Raw genomic sequence first — 21,086 nt, 5'->3', positions numbered from 1 at the left:
TCCAAAAACTTAGTTGCCGGGCAGCCCCCAGAAAGCATGTGCTTGCTCCCCTCTGGCTGGCATACCCTGTTCCTTAAGATGTCATCATCATCATCTTCTTCTGTGGAGTGAGACCCTCCCAGTGACCTCAGCTTCTTCTTGTACCTGGCTGAGCCCCCCTGCCTGCAGCTGGGTGGGCTTAGCAATCTCCACCCCCTCTGTCTCCCTGCAAGATTTATTCCAATATCTAATAAATGGGATAACTTCTCTCAGGATGATCGGATCAGCACACGGGCAGTACCAGCGCCTGTGGTTTGTTCTGCCGGTCGTACTGGGATCAAACTTGGACCCATTCGGTCCCTGTGGGAGGCTGATCCCTATATCTCGGGTTTCAGACCTCCCACCGCCACGGGAATCGCACTATTAGATGCACCATTTCTTTAGGGTAAGGAGAATATTTTTTATGAGCCTGTACCTCGGACGATGCGTCCATAATTCACAATTCCATGTTGGAGACGGTTTGGCTGGGCTGCCATAATAGATGTGTATCCAGTGGCCACTTGGCATGCGTGTTTTAATTAAGCCCCCAAGCATTTCCAAGCCCCCTGGTGGCGTGGTTTCCTCATGGGGCTTTGAACTACCGTCTACAGTTTACCCTGAGCTCAGCCCGTTAGCATACTAATAGGAACTCTATTCATTAGCAAAGGTGGGGGTCCAGGAGCACTCCTGTGTCCAGGAGACAAAATGGAGTCACGCCAATCTGATAGCATGCCTGTTCCAAGATGGCGGCTGTTCCCTCATCACACCTCCCTGCTTTAGAGGGCGCTAGGGGGCATCACATTCCTGTGTTCCCCCATGCGCCCTTCCACACCTTCTCCTTGCCGGGACAACCCATCAGCATTACCATGGTCTCTGCCACTTCTGTGGCGGATGCTGAAGTGATACTGCTGGAGAGCCAGGCTCCAGCGTAGCAACCTCCCATTCGTCCCAGAGACCGAGTGTAACCAGCTGAGGGGGTTGTGGTCTGTTTCCACGGTGAAGTGGCGTCCGTACAAGTATGGCTGCAGACGTTGCAGGGCCCATACAATTGCCAGACATTCCTTCTCCATCGTGGAATAGGCCACTTCCCTCGGCAGGAGCTTCCGGCTCAGGTACAAAACGGGGTGTTCATGTCCCGTAGTGTCGACCTGGCTGAGCACAGCACCGAGGCCAAAGTCACTGGCGTCGGTCTGTACTACGAACGGCCGCGTGAAGTCGGCTGCCTGTAGTACAGGAGAGCTAGACAAGGCGGTTTTGAGCGCCTGGAAAGCTGTCTCGCAGGCGACTGTCCAGTCGACTGCGACGGGCAGCTTCTTCTTGGTGAGGTCCGTCAGGGGCTTGGCCAGGGTGCTATAGTGTGGAACAAACCTCCTATAGTACCCGGCCGTCCCCAAGAAGGACATCACCTGCTTCTTGGTCCTGGGGGAGGGCCAGGAGGTGATGGCATCCACCTTCCCGGGCTCTGGCTTCAGAGCTCCCCCACCTACCCGGTGTCCCAGGTACTGGACCTCACTCATACCCAGCTGGCACTTTTCCGGCTTAATGGTCAACCCTGCCCTCTGGATCCTCCCCAACACCTGCGCCAGGTGCTGTAGGTGATCTTCCCAGGTGGGACTGAAGATGGCAATGTCATCCAGGTACGCAGTCGCATACCCTTCCAGACCCTTGAGCAGCGTGTTGACCATCCGCTGAAAAGTGGCAGGGGCATTCTTCATGCCGAAGGGCATCACCGTGGACTCGTACAGTCCAAATGGGGTGATAAAGGCAGAGCGTTCCCGTGCCTTAGGGGTCAGGGGAATCTGCCAATATCCCCTGCTCAGATCCATGATGGTCAGGTACTTGGCCCCGGCCAGCTGATCGAGCAGGTCATCGATGCGCGGCATTGGGTACGCATCGGTGACCGTCACAGCGTTGAGCCCCCGGTAGTCCACGCAGAACCGCGTAGTCCGGTCCTTTTTAGGGACGAGGACTACCGGCGAAGCCCACGCGCTGTTGGATGCTTGGATCACCCCCAGCTTCAGCATCTCGTCTATCTCTTGGCGCATGTGCTGCTGCACCTCGAGAGAGACCCGATATGCTGAACGCCGGATCGGGGGGTGATTGCCGGTGTCCACATCGTGGACGGCTGCCTCAGTCCTTCCGGGCAGGCTGCTAAACAGCTCCCGAAAGGGGTGTAGGGTGACCCCCAGCTGGGAACGTTGGTCCTCCGAAAGCTGGTGGCCAACCTCCACATCCTCGATGGATCCACCCGCCTTGACTTGGGTAAGCAGATCCAGGAGGGTTTCTACCTCCCCTTCCTCCGGGAGGTTGCACACTGGGTGGGCACAAGCCTCCCGCTCATGATGTGCTTTCATCATGTTCACGTGGAAGGCCTTCCTCCTTCCACGGGCGTGGTCCAGGGTGACCAGATAGGTGACGGCGTTGAGCTGCTGGTGCACGAGGTATGGACCCTCCCAGGCTGCCTGAAGCTTGTTTTGTGGGACGGGGACCAGTACCCACACCTTTTGACCCACCTGGTAGGTCCTCTCACAAGCATTCTGGTCGTACCACCGCTTCTGGTCAGCTTGGGCCTGGGCCATATTGTCATGCACCAGCTGCGTCAAGGCCGTCATTCTGTCCCGGAAGCGCACAACATACTCAATGGCCGACACTCCAGGGGTGGCCAAATCTCCTTCCCACGCTTCCTTCACCAGAGCAAGGGGCCCCCGTACACGTCGCCCATACAGGAGCTCAAAGGGGGAGAACCCCGTTGAGGCCTGTGGAACCTCCCGGTAGGCAAATAGAAGGTGTGGGAGATACCGCTCCCAATCTCTCCCGTGGGAGTCGACCAACATCTTAAGCATCTGCTTTAAGGTGCCGTTGAACCGCTCACACAGGCCATTGGTCTGTGGGTGATACGGGCTGGCTACCAGATGTTGCACCTGGATCTGCTTACAGAGAGACTCCATCAGCTGGGACATGAACTGGGTCCCTCGGTCGGTGAGCATTTCCTGGGGAAACCCCACTCTGGAGAAGATCTCCAGTAAGGCAGTGGCCACTTTGTCAGCCCGAATGGATGACAAAGCGACCGCCTCCGGGTACCGAGTGGCATAGTCCACTACCGTTAATATGAAGCATTTCCCGGAGCGACTGGGAGTGGACAGAGGTCCAATGAGATCCACAGCCACCCTCGAGAAAGGCTCTTCAATGATGGGCAGAGTTACCAGTGGGGCTTTGGGGCGCCGCCCCGCCTTCCCCACCCTCTGGCAGGTGTCACACGAACGGCAGTAGGCAATTACCTCGGTCCTCATTCCAGGCCAGTAGAAATGCTGCGCTAGCCTGGCCCTGGTCTTAGCGATCCCTAGGTGTCCGGCCATGGGAATCTCGTGGGCTATCCGCAACAATTCCGCCCTGAACGGATAGGGTACCACTAACTGTCGGTCCCTGGGCCACGCCTCCGGTGAACCCTGCTGGACCGATACCCGGTACAGCCGTCCCTGGTCCCAGACCACCCGCTCGCGGTCTGACTCCCCAGGAGGCTGTGCCGCCTGCTCCTTGAGAGCTTTCAGGCTAGCATCGGCTTCCAACGCTGCCTGAAATCCCTGACTCGATGTGGCGAGAATGGACGACACCGCCACATCCGCTGTCAGCTCCCCGGGATCTGTCTCCTGGCCGCTGTCTGACTCGGCAGCCACTTGGTCAGAGAGGGGGAAGCCGTAGGACCTCTGCAAGGCTCCTTGGGCTCCGGCGCTCCCACTCCGGGTGACAGCGGCCACGACCGCTGTGCCCATGGGTAGCACCTGCTTCCCCCCGGCCCCTGACCAAGTCGCCGGGTCAGGCAGACTTTCCTGCCCTCCTGACATCCCGGGGGTGGGGAACTCCTGCCCTGGGGTCTTACCTGGTGGCTCCTCTCCCGGGACGCCTCCTCCCCCCATGGCCTGTTCCTCTTCCTGCAGGGGCCCTAGACTCAGCAGGCTGGATTCACTTAGGGGCCCTACACTGCCCGTAGCAGCCCCTCCCTCCACCTCTGAGCTCTCCCCTACAGTCTCCTCACCTGTCCTCCCCGTGAGCCCCGTGTGTGTGGTGTCAGTGTATGGAGTACCCTCAGGTTTCACTCCCTCCCCCACTGTTGGAGGCACATTCAACACATCAACATTCACAGTAGAGTCATGACATTCTTGGGGAGCCGAACTTGGGGGTTCAGTGGCCACATACTGAGACACTAGCCGCCCCAAATCGGTCCCAAGTAATACATTAGCAGGAATATTTGACGTTACTCCCACCTCCCGCATTCCCCTCCCGGCGCCCCAGTCCAAAAACACCTTTGCGACAGGCAGCGCCGGTTCCACGCCTCCAATTCCGGAGACGGAAAGGGTTTTCCCCGGTACCAAGTCTTGAGGGGACACCACCTCAGGACGTACTAGGGTTTGTTCAGCGCCTGTGTCCCGCAGTCCCATGACCGCTGAGCGGCCGATAGTGACGGGTTGGTAATTGTCCAGGGACCTCCCACCACCCCCTCCCACACATAAAACAGTGGACGGTTTCGGGGACATGGATGGGGCCTTAAGACGCTGGGGACATGCTGTCTTGAAGTGCCCCAGCTGGTTGCAGTGATGACAACTTCTGGGTTCTGCGCCTGGCCTGGAGAGGGCAGCAGGGGGGTACACCCCTTGCACTCTGGGGGCTGGGGAAACAGGGGCAGGATTGGGCTTACCCCCTCTCCAGGTGCTGCTGGCAGGCTTCTTCGGCTCAGGCGCCCTGTTATTGGCATACTCATCTGCCAGGGCGGCTGTAGCAGAAGCCCCCTTCGGTTTCCGGTCACGGAGGAACTGCTGGAGGTCCTCTGGGCAGTTCCACAAGAACTGCTCCATGACGAACAGTTCCTGGACCTCCTGGCGGGTGGTGAGCGCTAGACCCGAGGTCCAGTGCTCTGCAGCTCTCAGCAACGCCCGCATGTGGTCGGTCCAGGTGTCCTTTGGGCCCCGCTGCAGGCTCCGGAACTTCTTGCGGTAGGACTCTGGGGTGAGGTTGTAGTGCTGGATCAGCGCCCGCTTGATGCTGCTGTAGTCCTGCTCCGCCCCGGCAGGTAAGTCCCCCAAAACTTCCAGGGACTTACCCCTCAAACGGGGGGTCAGGTATCTTGCCCACTGATCCGGGGCCAGATGGTGTTGAAGGCAGGTCCTTTCAAAGGCCAGCAAGAAGGAATCCAGGTCTCCATCCTTCTCAAGCAGAGGGAAGTCCTCGGCCCGGACTTTGGAAACCCTGGACTCTGGCGGTGCTGGGGCGTCCAGCGGGAGCCCGCGTTGAGCCATCTCCAGTCGGTGCTGGCGCTCCGCTGCTCTCTCTGCCGCTGCCCGCTCAGCAGCTCTCTCTGCCCGCTCCGCTGCCTCACGGCGTTCTGCACGCTCGGCCTCCGCTGCTTTCTCTGCAGCTGCCATGAGTCTCATATAGGCGTCTTCATTACCCGCCTCGAGACGTGCTACTGCCGCTGCAACAAGGGCCGCTGATGTGGACAGGCTGGGGCGGGTAGGTGGTGGGTAGTCCCTTGCCGGACTAAGCACGGGTGGCTGGCTCCTTGGGGAGTCTGGGCTGAGCTCCCCCTCGCCTGGAACAGTACCGTCCACCACCACCTCCTCATAAGCCATAGCACTGGCCTGCGCCCTCACTGCACTCCTGGTGCCCTCCGCCATCTTTGAAACCTCTGGTTACTGACACAGCTGTACCCCTGACCTTGCACACAACTTATTATATCTACACTCTGACCGTCTAGTGCTGGGCTGACCTTAAGACCCCAGCAGTGAAAGTTACCACTGGTAGTCTTTAGTGTCTGGGAGTAGGGGTCCCATGCACACTATTACTCTGATCCCACGTACGCTGCCACCACTGTGAAGGATTACCCGTTCCTACCACGTCACCAATCCGTGACGTCACTACACAGGCACAGCTCTCCGGCGCCCCCTTTGTCTCTCAGGCCAGTAAAGGGACTGCACCTAGAGCAAATGGCCGCCGGGGAGACTGCCCTGTTACCCACCCTGGGTATTCTAAGATTCGCAATCAGAGTAAAAGGATCAGCCCAAAATTAATTTATGATTTAATTGCCTTAAGGGCGCACTAGATAATTACAAGAAATATACAATCACAATATATCAAGAGTTACAGTCAGAGTACAATATAACAACAATAATACAAGGCTTAAAGGTATAAAGCTGGAGGTCAATTTACCAGGTCGAAGGTCGCTTGTGGAAGCCGGGGGCATAGCATTCCGCAGGTCCAAAAACTTAGTTGCCGGGCAGCCCCCAGAAAGCATGTGCTTGCTCCCCTCTGGCTGGCATACCCTGTTCCTTAAGATGTCATCATCATCATCTTCTTCTGTGGAGTGAGACCCTCCCAGTGACCTCAGCTTCTTCTTGTACCTGGCTGAGCCCCCCTGCCTGCAGCTGGGTGGGCTTAGCAATCTCCACCCCCTCTGTCTCCCTGCAAGATTTATTCCAATATCTAATAAATGGGATAACTTCTCTCAGGATGATCGGATCAGCACACGGGCAGTACCAGCGCCTGTGGTTTGTTCTGCCGGTCGTACTGGGATCAAACTTGGACCCATTCGGTCCCTGTGGGAGGCTGATCCCTATATCTCGGGTTTCAGACCTCCCACCGCCACGGGAATCGCACTATTAGATGCACCATTTCTTTAGGGTAAGGAGAATATTTTTTATGAGCCTGTACCTCGGACGATGCGTCCATAATTCACAATTCCATGTTGGAGACGGTTTGGCTGGGCTGCCATAATAGATGTGTATCCAGTGGCCACTTGGCATGCGTGTTTTAATTAAGCCCCCAAGCATTTCCAAGCCCCCTGGTGGCGTGGTTTCCTCATGGGGCTTTGAACTACCGTCTACAGTTGACCCTGAGCTCAGCCCGTTAGCATACTAATAGGAACTCTATTCATTAGCAAAGGTGGGGGTCCAGGAGCACTCCTGTGTCCAGGAGACAAAATGGAGTCACGCCAATCTGATAGCATGCCTGTTCCAAGATGGCGGCTGTTCCCTCATCACAGTAGGGAGGAGGCCGAGAGTGGAGGTGGTAGGGAGGAGCCCGGGAGTGGAGGTGGTAGGGAGGAGGCCGAGAGTGGAGGTGGTAGGGAGGAGACTGAGAGTGGGAGGAGGCCGAAAGTGGAGGGGGTAGGGAGGAGGCCGAGAGTGGAGGTGGTAGGGAGGAGGCCGAGAGTGGAGGTGGTAGGGAGGAGGCCGAGAGTGGAGGTGGTAGGGAGGAGGCCGAGAGTGGAGGTGGTAGGGAGGAGGCCGAGAGTGGAGGTGGTAGGGAGGAGGCTGAGAGTGGGGGGGGAGGCCGAAAGTGGAGGGGGTAGGGAGGAGGTCGGGAGTGGAGGTGGTAGGGAGGAGGCCGGGAGTGGAGGTGGTAGGGAGGAGGCTGGGAGTGGAGGTGGTAGGGAGGAGACTGAGAGTGGGGGGAGGCCGAAAGTGGAGAGGGTAGGGAGGAGGCCGAGAGTGGAGGTGGTAGGGAGGAGGCCGGGAGTGGAGGTGGTAGGGAGGAGGCCGAGAGTGGACGTGGTAGGGAGGAGGCCGAGAGTGGAGGTGGTAGGGAGGAGGCCGAGAGTGGAGGTGGTAGGGAGGAGACTGAGAGTGGGGGGAGGCCGAAAGTGGAGAGGGTAGGGAGGAGGCCGAGAGTGGAGGTGATAGGGAGGAGGCCGGGAGTGGAGGTGCTAGGGAGGAGGCCGAGAGTGGAGGTGGAAGGGAGGAGGCTGAGAGTGGAAGTGGTAAGGAGGTGACCGGGAGTGGAGGTGGTAGGGAGGAGGCCGAGAGTGGAGGTGGTAGGGAGGAGGCCGAGAGTGGAGGTGGTAGGGAGGAGGCCGGGAGTGGAGGTGGTAGGGAGGAGGCCGAGAGTGGAGGTGGTAGGGAGGAAGCCGAGAGTGGAGGTGGTAGGGAGGAGGCCGAGAGTGGAGGTGGTAGGGAGGAGACTGAGAGTGGGGGGAGGCCGAAAGTGGAGGGGGTAGGGAGGAGGCCGAGAGTGGAGGTGGTAGGGAGGAGGCCGAGAGTGGAGGTGGTAGGGAGGAGGCCGAGAGTGGAGGTGGTAGGGAGGAGGCCGGGAGTGGAGGTGGTAGGGAGGAGGCCGAGAGTGGAGGTGGTAGGGAGGAGACTGAGAGTGGGGGGAGGCCGAAAGTGGAGGGGGTAGGGAGGAGGCCGAGAGTGGAGGTGGTAGGGAGGAGGCCGGGAGTGGAGGTGGTAGGGAGGAGGCCGGGAGTGGAGGTGGTAGGGAGGAGGCCGGGAGTGGAGGTGGTAGGGAGGAGGCCGAGAGTGGAGGTGGTAGGGAGGAGGCTGAGAGTGGAGGTGGTAGGGAGGAGACAGAGTGGGGGGAGGCCGAAAGTGGAGGGGGTAGGGAGGAGGCCGAGAGTGGAGGTGGTAGGGAGGAGGCCGGGAGTGGAGGTGGTAGGGAGGAGGCCGGGAGTGGAGGTGGTAGGGAGGAGGCCGGGAGTGGAGGTGGTAGGGAGGAGGCCGGGAGTGGAGGTGGTAGGGAGGAGGCCGAGAGTGGAGGTGGTAGGGAGGAGGCTGAGAGTGGAGGTGGTAGGGAGGAGACTGAGAGTGGGGGGAGGCCGAAAGTGGAGGGGGTAGGGAGGAGGCCGAGAGTGGAGGTGGTAGGGAGGAGGCCGGGAGTGGAGGTGGTAGGGAGGAGGCCGGGAGTGGAGGTGGTAGGGAGGAGGCCGGGAGTGGAGGTGGTAGGGAGGAGGCCGAGAGTGGAGGTGGTAGGGAGGAGACTGAGAGTGGGGGGAGGCCGAAAGTGGAGGGGGTAGGGAGGAGGCCGAGAGTGGAGGTGGTAGGGAGGAGGCCGGGAGTGGAGGTGGTAGGGAGGAGGCCGGGAGTGGAGGTGGTAGGGAGGAGGCCGGGAGTGGAGGTGGTAGGGAGGAGGCCGAGAGTGGAGGTGGTAGGGAGGAGGCTGAGAGTGGAGGTGGTAGGGAGGAGACTGAGAGTGGGGGGAGGCCGAAAGTGGAGGGGGTAGGGAGGAGGCCGAGAGTGGAGGTGGTAGGGAGGAGGCCGGGAGTGGAGGTGGTAGGGAGGAGGCCGGGAGTGGAGGTGGTAGGGAGGAGGCCGGGAGTGGAGGTGGTAGGGAGGAGGCCGGGAGTGGAGGTGGTAGGGAGGAGGCCGAGAGTGGAGGTGGTAGGGAGGAGGCTGAGAGTGGAGGTGGTAGGGAGGAGACTGAGAGTGGGGGGAGGCCGAAAGTGGAGGGGGTAGGGAGGAGGCCGAGAGTGGAGGTGGTAGGGAGGAGGCCGGGAGTGGAGGTGGTAGGGAGGAGGCCGGGAGTGGAGGTGGTAGGGAGGAGGCCGGGAGTGGAGGTGGTAGGGAGGAGGCCGAGAGTGGAGGTGGTAGGGAGGAGGCTGAGAGTGGAGGTGGTAGGGAGGAGACTGAGAGTGGGGGGAGGCCGAAAGTGGAGGGGGTAGGGAGGAGGCCGAGAGTGGAGGTGGTAGGGAGGAGCCCGGGAGTGGAGGTGGTAGGGAGGAGCCCGGGAGTGGAGGTGGTAGGGAGGAGGCCGAGAGTGGAGGTGGTAGGGAGGAGGCCGGGAGTGGAGGTGGTAGGGAGGAGACTGAGAGTGGGAGGAGGCCGAAAGTGGAGGGGGTAGGGAGGAGGCCGAGAGTGGAGGTGGTAGGGAGGAGGCCGGGAGTGGAGGTGGTAGGGAGGAGGCCGAGAGTGGAGGTGGTAGGGAGGAGGCTGAGAGTGGAGGTGGTAGGGAGGAGACTGAGAGTGGGGGGAGGCCGAAAGTGGAGGGGGTAGGGAGGAGGCCGAGAGTGGAGGTGGTAGGGAGGAGCCCGGGAGTGGAGGTGGTAGGGAGGAGCCCGGGAGTGGAGGTGGTAGGGAGGAGGCCGGGAGTGGAGGTGGTAGGGAGGAGGCCGAGAGTGGAGGTGGTAGGGAGGAGGCTGAGAGTGGAGGTGGTAGGGAGGAGACTGAGAGTGGGGGGAGGCCGAAAGTGGAGGGGGTAGGGAGGAGGCCGAGAGTGGAGGTGGTAGGGAGGAGGCCGGGAGTGGAGGTGGTAGGGAGGAGGCCGGGAGTGGAGGTGGTAGGGAGGAGGCCGGGAGTGGAGGTGGTAGGGAGGAGGCCGAGAGTGGAGGTGGTAGGGAGGAGGCTGAGAGTGGAGGTGGTAGGGAGGAGACTGAGAGTGGGGGGAGGCCGAAAGTGGAGGGGGTAGGGAGGAGGCCGGGAGTGGAGGTGGTAGGGAGGAGGCCGAGAGTGGAGGTGGTAGGGAGGAGGCCGGGAGTGGAGGTGGTAGGGAGGAGACTGAGAGTGGGAGGAGGCTGAAAGTGGAGGTGGTAGGGAGGAGGCCGGGAGTGGAGGTGGTAGGGAGGAGCCCGGGAGTGGAGGTGGTAGGGAGGAGGCCGAGAGTGGAGGTGGTAGGGAGGAGACTGAGAGTGGGGGGAGGCCGAAAGTGGAGGGGGTAGGGAGGAGGCCGAGAGTGGAGGTGGTAGGGAGGAGCCCGGGAGTGGAGGTGGTAGGGAGGAGGCCGAGAGTGGAGGTGGTAGGGAGGAGACTGAGAGTGGGAGGAGGCCGAAAGTGGAGGGGGTAGGGAGGAGGCCGAGAGTGGAGGTGGTAGGGAGGAGGCCGAGAGTGGAGGTGGTAGGGAGGAGGCCGAGAGTGGAGGTGGTAGGGAGGAGGCCGAGAGTGGAGGTGGTAGGGAGGAGGCCGAGAGTGGAGGTGGTAGGGAGGAGGCCGAGAGTGGAGGTGGTAGGGAGGAGGCCGAGAGTGGAGGTGGAAGGGAGGAGGCTAAGAGTGGAGGTGGTAGGGAGGAGGCCGAGAGTGGAGGTGATAGGGAGGAGGCCGAGAGTGGAGGGGGTAGGGAGGTGACCGGGAGTGGAGGTGGTAGAGAGGAGGCTGAGAGTGGAGGTGGTAGGGAGGAGGCCGAGAGTGGAGGTGGTAGGGAGGAGGCCGGGAGTGGAGGTGGTAGGGAGGAGGCCGAGAGTGGAGGTGGTAGGGAGGAGGCCGAGAGTGGAGGTGGTAGGGAGGAGGCCGAGAGTGGAGGTGGTAGGGAGGAGGTCGAGAGTGGAGGTGGTAGGGAGGAGGCCGAGAGTGGAGGTGGTAGGGAGGAGGCCGAGAGTGGAGGTGGTAGGGAGGAGGCCGAGAGTGGAGGTGGTAGGGAGCAGGCCGAGAGTGGAGGTGGTAGGGAGGAGGCCGAGAGTGGAGGTGGTAGGGAGGAGGCCGAGAGTGGAGGTGGTAGGGAGGAGGCTGAGAGTGGGGGGGGAGGCCGAAAGTGGAGGGGGTAGGGAGGAGGTCGGGAGTGGAGGTGGTAGGGAGGAGGCCGGGAGTGGAGGTGGTAGGGAGGAGGCTGGGAGTGGAGGTGGTAGGGAGGAGACTGAGAGTGGGGGGAGGCCGAAAGTGGAGAGGGTAGGGAGGAGGCCGAGAGTGGAGGTGGTAGGGAGGAGGCCGGGAGTGGAGGTGGTAGGGAGGAGGCCGAGAGTGGACGTGGTAGGGAGGAGGCCGAGAGTGGAGGTGGTAGGGAGGAGGCCGAGAGTGGAGGTGGTAGGGAGGAGACTGAGAGTGGGGGGAGGCCAAAAGTGGAGAGGGTAGGGAGGAGGCCGAGAGTGGAGGTGGTAGGGAGGAGGCCGGGAGTGGAGGTGGTAGGGAGGAGGCCGAGAGTGGAGGTGGAAGGGAGGAGGCCGAGAGTGGAGGTGGTAGGGAGGAGGCCGGGAGTGGAGGTGGTAGGGAGGAGGCCGAGAGTGGAAGGGGTAGGGAGGAGGCCGGGAGTGGAGGGGGTAGGGAGGAGGCCGAGAGTGGAGGTGGTAGGGAGGAGGCCGAGAGTGGAGGTGGTAGGGAGGCCGAGAGTGGAGGGGGTAGGGAGGAGGCCGGGAGTGGAGGTGGTAGGGAGGAGGTCGGGAGTGGAGGTGATAGGGAGGAGGTCGGGAGTGGAGGTGGTAGGGAGGAGGCCGAGAGTGGAGGTGGTAGGGAGGAGGCCGAGAGTGGAGGTGGTAGGGAGGAGGCCGAGAGTGGAGGGGGTAGGGAGGAGGCCGGGAGTGGAGGTGGTAGGGAGGAGGTCGGGAGTGGAGGTGGTAGGGAGGAGGCCGGGAGTGGAGGTGGTAGGGAGGAGGCCGAGAGTGGAGGTGGTAGGGAGGAGGCCGAGAGTGGAGGTGGTAGGGAGGAGGCCGAGAGTGGAGGTGGTAGGGAGGAGGCCGAGAGTGGAGGTGGTAGGGAGGAGGCCGAGAGTGGAGGTGGTAGGGAGGAGGCCGAGAGTGGAGGTGCTAGGGAGGAGGCCGAGAGTGGAGGTGGTAGGGAGGAGGCCGAGAGTGGAGGTGGTAGGGAGGAGGCCGAGAGTGGAGGTGGTAGGGAGGAGGCCGAGAGTGGAGGTGGTAGGGAGCAGGCCGAGAGTGGAGGTGGTTGGGAGGAGGCCGAGAGTGGAGGTGGTAGGGAGGAGGCCGAGAGTGGAGGTGGTAGGGAGGAGGCCGAGAGTGGAGGTGGTAGGGAGGAGGCCGAGAGTGGAGGTGGTAGGGAGGAGGCCGGGAGTGGAGGTGGTAGGGAGGAGGCCGAGAGTGGACGTGGTAGGGAGGAGGCCGAGAGTGGAGGTGGTAGGGAGGAGGCCGAGAGTGGAGGTGGTAGGGAGGAGACTGAGAGTGGGGGGAGGCCAGGAGTGGAGGGGGTAGGGAGGAGGTCGGGAGTGGAGGTGGTAGGGAGGAGCCCGGGAGTGGAGGTGGTAGGGAGGAGGCTGGGAGTGGAGAGGGAGGAGGCTGTGGAAGTGGCCAGGAAAAGAGGTGGTAGGGAGGAGGCTGGGAGTGGAGGTGATAGGGAGGAGGCTGAGAGTGGAGGTGATAGGGAGGAGGCTGGGAGTGTAGAGGGAGGAGGCTGGGCAAGAGGCCAGGAAAAGAGGTGGTAGGGAGGAGGCCGGGAGTGGAGGTGGTAGGGAGGAGGCTGAGCGTGGAGGTGGTAGGGAGGAGGCTGAGAGTGGAGGTGGTAGGGAGGAGGCTGGGAGTGGAGGTGGTAGGGAGGAGGCCGAGAGTGGAGGTGGTAGGGAGGAGGCCGAGAGTGGAGGTGGTAGGGAGGAGGCCGAGAGTGGAGGTGGTAGGGAGGAGGCCGAGAGTGGAGGTGGTAGGGAGGAGACTGAGAGTGGAGGTGGTAGGGAGGAGGCCGAGAGTGGAGGTGGTAGGGAGGAGGCCGAGAGTGGAGGTGGTAGGGAGGAGGCCGAGAGTGGAGGTGGTAGGGAGGAGATTGAGAGTGGGGGGAGGCCGAAAGTGGAGGGGGTAGGGAGGAGGCCGAGAGTGGAGGTGGTAGGGAGGAGCCCGGGAGTGGAGGTGGTAGGGAGGAGCCCGGGAGTGGAGGTGGTAGGGAGGAGGCCGAGAGTGGAGGTGGTAGGGAGGAGGCCGGGAGTGGAGGTGGTAGGGAGGAGACTGAGAGTGGGAGGAGGCCGAGAGTGGAGGGGGTAGGGAGGTGACCGGGAGTGGAGGTGGTAGAGAGGAGGCTGAGAGTGGAGGTGGTAGGGAGGAGGCCGAGAGTGGAGGTGGTAGGGAGGAGGCCGAGAGTGGAGGTGGTAGGGAGGAGGCCGAGAGTGGAGGTTGAAGGGAGGAGGCTGAGAGTGGAGGTGGTAGGGAGGAGGCCGAGAGTGGAGGTGGTAGGGAGGAGGCCGAGAGTGGAGGGGGTAGGGAGGTGACCGGGAGTGGAGGTGGTAGAGAGGAGGCTGAGAGTGGAGGTGGTAGGGAGGAGGCCGAGAGTGGAGGTGGTAGGGAGGAGACTAAGAGTGGGGGGAGGCTGAGAGTGGAGGGGGTAGGGAGGAGGCCGAGAGTGGAGGTGGTAGGGAGGAGGCCGGGAGTGGAGGTGGTAGGGAGGAGGCAGAGAGTGGAGGTGGTAGGGAGGAGGCCGAGAGTGGAGGTGGTAGGGAGGAGGCCGAGAGTGGAGGTGGTAGGGAGGAGGCCGAGAGTGGAGGTGGTAGGGAGGAGGCCGAGAGTGGAGGTGGTAGGGAGGAGGCCGAGAGTGGAGGTGGTAGGGAGGAGGCCGAGAGTGGAGGTGGTAGGGAGGAGATTGAGAGTGGGGGGAGGCCGAAAGTGGAGGGGGTAGGGAGGAGGCCGAGAGTGGAGGTGGTAGGGAGGAGGCCGAGAGTGGAGGTGGTAGGGAGGAGGCCGGGAGTGGAGGTGGTAGGGAGGAGACTGAGAGTGGGAGGAGGCCGAAAGTGGAGGTGGTAGGGAGGAGCCCGGGAGTGGAGGTGGTAGGGAGGAGGCCGAGAATGGAGGTGGTAGGGAGGAGGCTGAGAGTGGAGGTGGAAGGGAGGAGGCTGAGAGTGGAAGTGGTAAGGAGGTGACCGGGAGTGGAGGTGGTAGAGAGGAGGCTGAGAGTGGAGGTGGTAGGGAGGAGGCCGAGAGTGGAGGTGGTAGGGAGGAGACTAAGAGTGGGCGGAGGCCGAGAGTGGAGGTGGTAGGGAGGAGGCCGGGAGTGGAGGTGGTAGGGAGGAGGCCGGGAGTGGAGGTGGTAGGGAGGAGGCAGAGAGTGGAGGTGGTAGGGAGGAGGCCGAGAGTGGAGGTGGTAGGGAGGAGGCCGAGAGTGGAGGTGGTAGGGAGGAGGCCGAGAGTGGAGGTGGTAGGGAGGAGGCCGAGAGTGGAGGTGGTAGGGAGGAGGCCGAGAGTGGAGGTGGTAGGGAGGATGCCGAGAGTGGAGGTGGTAGGGAGGAGGCCGAGAGTGGAGGTGGTAGGGAGGAGGCCGAGAGTGGAGGTGGTAGGGAGGAGACTGAGAGTGGGGGGAGGCCAGGAGTGGAGGGGGTAGGGAGGAGGTCGGGAGTGGAGGTGGTAGGGAGGAGCCCGGGAGTGGAGGTGGTAGGGAGGAGGCTGGGAGTGGAGAGGGAGGAGGCTGTGGAAGTGGCCAGGAAAAGAGGTGGTAGGGAGGAGGCTGGGTGTGGAGGTGATAGGGAGGAGGCTGAGAGTGGAGGTGATAGGGAGGAGGCTGGGAGTGTAGAGGGAGGAGGCTGGGCAAGAGGCCAGGAAAAGAGGTGGTAGGGAGGAGGCCGGGAGTGGAGGTGGTAGGGAGGAGGCTGAGCGTGGAGGTGGTAGGGAGGAGGCTGAGAGTGGAGGTGGTAGGGAGGAGGCTGGGAGTGGAGGTGGTAGGGAGGAGGCCGAGAGTGGAGGTGGTAGGGAGGAGGCCGAGAGTGGAGGTGGTAGGGAGGAGGCCGAGAGTGGAGGTGGTAGGGAGGAGGCCGAGAGTGGAGGTGGTAGGGAGGAGCCCGGGAGTGGAGGTGGTAGGGAGGAGGCTGGGAGTGTAGAGGGAGGAGGCTGTGGAAGTGGCCAGGAAAAGAGGTGGTAGGGAGGAGGCTGGGAGTGGAGGTGATAGGGAGGAGGCTGAGAGTGGAGGTGATAGGGAGGAGGCTGGGAGTGTAGAGGGAGGAGGCTGGGTAAGAGGCCTGGAAAAGAGGTGGTAGGGAGGAGGCCGGGAGTGGAGGTGGTAGGGAGGAGGCTGAGCGTGGAGGTGGTAGGGAGGAGGCTGAGAGTGGAGGTGGTAGGGAGGAGGCTGGGCAAGAGGCCAGGAAAAGAGGTGGTAGGAAGGAGGCTGGGAGTGGGGGGTGGTAGGGATGACTGCGGCCGGCAGATGAGCGGATGTCTCCCCGTCTCCTCAGGTGGACCCCACAATCAACCTAACGTTTAATCTGCGTCTCTCTGAAGATGAGCGTGCAGGAAGAGAGTCTGCGACCCTGCCGTACACATTCACTGACAGCAAGTAAGGAGCGTGCATGTGTGACGGGGTGAGGAGGAGCGTGCATGTGTGACGGGGTGAGGAGGAGCGTGCATGTGTGACGGGGTGAGGAGGAGCGTGCATGTGTGACGGGGTGGGGAGGAGCGTGCATGTGTGACGGGGTGAGGAGGAGCGTGCATGTGTGACGGGGTGGGGAGGAGTGTGCATGTGTGACGGGGTGAGGAGGAGCGTGCATGTGTGACGGGGTGGGGAGGAGCGTGCATGTGTGACGGGGTGGGGAGGAGCGTGCATGTGTGACGGGGTGAGGAGGAGCGTGCATGTGTGACGGGGTGGGGAGGAACGTGCATGTGTGACGGGGTGGGGAGGAGCGTGCATGTGTGACGGGGTGAGGAGGAGCGTGCATGTGTGACGGGGTGAGGAGGAGCGTGCATGTGTGACGGGGTGGGGAGGAGCGTGCATGTGTGACGGGGTGAGGAGGAGCGTGCATGTGTGACGGGGTGGGGAGGAGCGTGCATGTGTGACGGGGTGGGGAGGAGCGTGCATGTGTGATGGGGTGGGGAGGAGCGTGCATGTGTGACGGGGTGGGGAGGAGCGTGCATGTGTGACCGGGGGGGATGGGGGCGTTGTGTGATGGAGACACCGTGCTTGTGTCCCTGCTCTGGACAGCTGATAAGTTACTGATCGCGGGGGTTGTGACCACTGAGACCCGCACTGATAGGGAGAACCTGCCGGCCGGGGCACTTGTGTCCCTTTTGGGAGGTACAGGACGGAGTGGCCGGTCTGGTGGCTGCAGCTGCAGCGGTCGCTCTATGGAGCTGCCGGATTATTCTGCGCACATTGGCCCCATAGTAAATGATGGGGCGGGAGCAGCGGTCGTACCCTGACGAGGAAAAACATTCCCTGTTCTGCCGATCAGCAGACACCGCCATGAACACATCAGCCTGCAGCCTGCCTTTTATTGTGGCCCTTGGGGTTGGCTTAATCTGACACGGTGGGCCTCATACCAAAAAGGGTTGTGTACCCCTGATAAACAATGCGTGTATTATGCCCCACCCCTGATTATATCACATAGGTATTATGCCCCGCCCAATGGTGTGGCTCACCCCTGAGTATACTACAGGCCGTGTGCCCCGCCCCATAGTACATTACAGGCCGTGTGCCCTGCCCCTGAGTACATTACAGGCCGTGTGCCCTGCCCCTGAGTACATTACAGGCCGTGTGCCCTGCCCCTGAGTACATTACAGGCCCTGTGCCCTGCCCCTGACTACATTACAGGCCGTGTGCCCTGCCCCTGACTACATTACGGGCCGTGTGCCCTGCCCCTGAGTACATTACAGGCCGTGTGCCCTGCCCCTGACTACATTACAGGCCGTGTGCCCCGCCCCTGAGTACATTACAGGCCGTGTGCCCCGCCCCTGAGTACATTACGGGCCGTGTGCCCTGCCCCTGAGTACATTACAGGCCGTGGGCCCTGCCCCTGACTAGATTACAGGCCGTGTGCCCTGCCCCTGAGTACATTACAGGCCGTGTGCCCTGCCCCTGACTACATTACAGGCCGTGTGCCCCGCCCCTGAGTACATTACAGGCCGTGTGCCCCGCCCCTGAGTACATTACGGGCCGTGTGCCCTGCCCCTCAGTACATTACGGGCCGTGTGCCCTGCCCCTGAGTACATTACGGGCCGTGTGCCCCGCCCCTGAGTACATTACGGGCCGTGTGCCCTGCCCCTGAGTACATTACGGGCCGTGTGCCCCGCCCCTGAGTACATTACGGGCCATGTGCCCTGCCCCTGAGTACATTACAGGCCGTGTGCCCCGCCCCTGAGTACATTACGGGCCGTGTGCCCCGCCCCTGAGTACATTACGGGCCGTGTGCCCCGCCCCTGAGTACATTACGGGCCGTGTGCCCCGCCCCTGAGTACATTACGGGCCGTGTGCCCCGCCCCTGAGTTCATTACGGGCCGTGCGCCCCGCCCCTTAGTACATTACGGGCCGTGTGCCCTGCCCCTGAGTACATTACGGGCCGTGTGCCCTGCCCCTGAGTACATTACGGGCCGTGTGCCCTGCCCCTGAGTACATTACAGGCCGTGTGCCCTGCCCCTGACTACATTACAGGCCGTGTGCCCTGCCCCTGAGTACATTACAGGCCGTGTGCCCTGCCCCTTAGTACATTACAGGCTGTGTGGCCCGCCCCTGAGTACATTACAGGCTGTGTGCCCTGCCCCTGAGTACATTACAGGCCGTGTGCCCCGCCCCTGAGTACATTACAGGCCGTGTGGCTCACCCCTGAGTATTCTACAGGCCGTGTGGTCTTCCCCTAAGTACATTACAGGCTGTGTGCCCTGCCCCTGACTACATTACAGGCCATGTGGCCCGCCCCTGAGTACATTACAGGCCGTGTGGCCTGCCCCTGAGTACATTACAGGCCGTGTGGCCCGCCCCTGAGTACATTACAGGCCGTGTGGCCCGCCCCTGAGTACATTACAGGCCGTGTGGCCCGCCCCTGAGTACATTACAGGCCGTGTGGCCTGCCCCTGAGTACATTACAGGCCCTGTGGCCTGCCCCTGAGTACATTACGGGCCGTGTGCCCCGCCCCTGAGTACATTACGGGCCGTGTGCCCCGCCCCTGAGTACATTACAGGCCGTGTGCCCCGCCCCTGAGTACATTACAGGCCGTGTGCCCCGCCCCTGAGTACATTACAGGCCGTGTGGCCCGCCCCTGAGTACATTACAGGCCTTGTGGCCCGCCCCTGAGTACATTACAGGCCTTGTGGCCCGCCCCTGAGTACATTACAGTCCATGTGGCCCGCCCCTGAGTACATTACGGGCTGTGTGGCCCGCCCCTGAGTACATTACAGGCCGTGTGGCCCGCCCCTGAGTACATCCCATACAAGCTGGCCTGTAATTGCATGCCTCCTCTCTCTGCAGGAAGCTTTCTCTCCTTCACTCCTCGTCCGGATCTGCCAGGATCTTCTATGATCCAGATCCCTGTGATGCTGCGGATGATGAGGATCCTGATGATGACCTGGATGTGTGATGCCTGCTATACCTGCCCCTGGAGTCTTCTCATCCAGTACTTCTGATATCACTAAAGATTGGGGTACCCCTGTGGGGTCTCCTCACACCTCTGGCAGCTCTGAGCACCTGCTGCATCCTGTATATATGTAAATGAAGATGTAATTCTGTCTCCCTGTGTGATTTGTGGGGAATGGGAGATGTCACATGATCAGACACTGACTGACCCATCCCCTTCCCTGCGTGTATTATGTGATGGGAGGGGAGATGTCACGTGATCAGATACCAGCCTCCATCATATACCAAGTCTACGGGCCGGACAGCTGCTCTCACAGAGTGGGGTACGGGGTCAGAGCCGAGTCTACGGGCCGGACAGCTGCTCTCACAGAGAGGGGTACGGGGTCAGAGCCGAGTCTACGGGCCAGACAGCTGCTCTCGCAGAGTGGGGTACGGGGTCAGAGCCGAGTCTACGGGCCAGACAGCTGCTCTCACAGAGTGGGGTACGGGGTCAGAGCCGAGTCTACGGGCCAGACAGCTGCTCTCACAGAGTGGGGTACGGGGTCAGAGCCGAGTCTACGGGCCAGACAGCTGCTCTCGCAGAGTGGGGTACGGGGTCAGAGCCGAGTCTACGGGCCAGACAGCTGCTCTCGCAGAGTGGGGTACGGGGTCAGAGCAGAGTCTACGGGCCAGACAGCTGCTCTCGCAGAGTGGGGTACGGGGTCAGAGCCGAGTCTACGGGCCAGACAGCTGCTCTCGCAGAGTGGGGTACGGGGTCAGAGCCGAGTCTACGGGCCAGACAGCTGCTCTCACAGAGTGGGGTACGGGGTCAGAGCCGAGTCTACGGGCCAGACAGCTGCTCTCACAGAGTGGGGTACGGGGTCAGAGCCGAGTCTACGGGCCAGACAGCTGCTCTCACAGAGTGGGGTACGGGGTCAGAGCCGAGTCTACGGGCCAGACAGCTGCTCTCGCAGAGTGAGGTACGGGGTCAGAGCCGAGTCTACGGGCCAGACAGCTGCTCTCACAGAGTGGGGTACGGGGTCAGAGTCGAGTCTACGGGCCAGACAGCTGCTCTCGCAGAGAGGGGTACGGGGTCAGAGCCGAGTCTACGGGCCAGACAGCTGCTCTCACAGAGTGGGGTACGGGGTCAGAGCCGAGTCTACGGGCCAGACAGCTGCTCTCACAGAGTGGGGTACGGGGTCAGAGCCGAGTCTACGGGCCAGACAGCTGCTCTCGCAGAGTGGGGTACGGGGTCAGAGCCGAGTCTACGGGCCAGACAGCTGCTCTCGCAGAGTGGGGTACGGGGTCAGAGCCGAGTCTACGGGCCAGACAGCTGCTCTCACAGAGTGGGGTACGGGGTCAGAGCCGAGTCTACGGGCCAGACAGCTGCTCTCGCAGAGAGGGGTACGGGGTCAGAGCCGAGTCTACGGGCCAGACAGCTGCTCTCGCAGAGTGGGGTACGGGGTCAGAGCCGAGTCTACGGGCCAGACAGCTGCTCTCGCAGAGTGGGGTACGGGGTCAGAGCCGAGTCTACGGGCCAGACAGCTGCTCTCACAGAGTGGGGTACGGGGTCAGAGCCGAGTCTACGGGCCAGACAGCTGCTCTCGCAGAGTGGGGTACGGGGTCAGAGCCGAGTCTACGGGCCAGACAGCTGCTCTCGCAGAGTGGGGTACGGGGTCAGAGCCGAGTCTACGGGCCAGACAGCTGCTCTCGCAGAGTGGGGTACGGGGTCAGAGCCGAGTCTACGGGCCAGACAGCTGCTCTCACAGAGTGGGGTACGGGGTCAGAGCCGAGTCTACGGGCCAGACAGCTGCTCTCGCAGAGTGGGGTACGGGGTCAGAGCCGAGTCTACGGGCCAGACAGGTGCTCTCACAGAGTGGGGTACGGGGTCAGAGCCGAGTCTACGGGCCAGACAGCTGCTCTCGCAGAGTGGGGTACGGGGTCAGAGCCGAGTCTACGGGCCAGACAGCTGATCTCACAGAGTGGGGTACGGGGTCAGAGCCGAGTCTACGGGCCAGACAGCTGCTCTCGCAGAGTGGGGTACGGGGTCAGAGCCGAGTCTACGGGCCAGACAGCTGCTCTCACAGAGTGGGGTACGGGGTCAGAGCAGAGTCTACGGGCCAGACAGCTGCTCTCGCAGAGTGGGGTACGGGGTCAGACCCGAGTCTACGGGCCAGACAGCTGCTCTCACAGAGTGGGGTACGGGGTCAGAGCCGAGTCTACGGGCCAGACAGCTGCTCTCGCAGAGTGGGGTACGGGGTCAGAGCCGAGTCTACGGGCCAGACAGCTGCTCTCACAGAGTGGGGTACGGGGTCAGAGCAGAGTCTACGGGCCAGACAGCTGCTCTCGCAGAGTGGGGTACGGGGTCAGAGCCGAGTCTACGGGCCAGACAGCTGCTCTCACAGAGTGGGGTACGGGGTCAG

General features: G+C 62.3%; 1 protein-coding gene across 1 annotated transcript in view; it reads left to right on the top strand.

Moving 5' to 3' along the window:
• The window catches only part of ELP5 (elongator acetyltransferase complex subunit 5), a 60,234-nt gene extending 41,396 nt beyond the window's left edge, over positions 1–18,838 (top strand). Inside the window, exons 7-8 of the mRNA XM_069767635.1 lie at positions 15,577–15,677; positions 18,580–18,838. Coding sequence (XP_069623736.1) covers positions 15,577–15,677; positions 18,580–18,688 — 210 coding nt within the window. The 3' untranslated portion in view covers positions 18,689–18,838. The remainder of the gene's footprint in view (positions 1–15,576; positions 15,678–18,579) is intronic.
• The last annotated feature ends 2,248 nt before the right edge of the window (positions 18,839–21,086 follow it).

The sequence above is a fragment of the Ranitomeya imitator genome, chromosome 4 (assembly GCF_032444005.1).
Source record: "Ranitomeya imitator isolate aRanImi1 chromosome 4, aRanImi1.pri, whole genome shotgun sequence".
NCBI classification, from domain to species: Eukaryota; Metazoa; Chordata; class Amphibia; order Anura; family Dendrobatidae; genus Ranitomeya; species Ranitomeya imitator.
The sequence above is the reverse complement of the archived record's forward strand: the minus strand, read 5'-3'. Positions and strand labels throughout refer to the sequence as shown.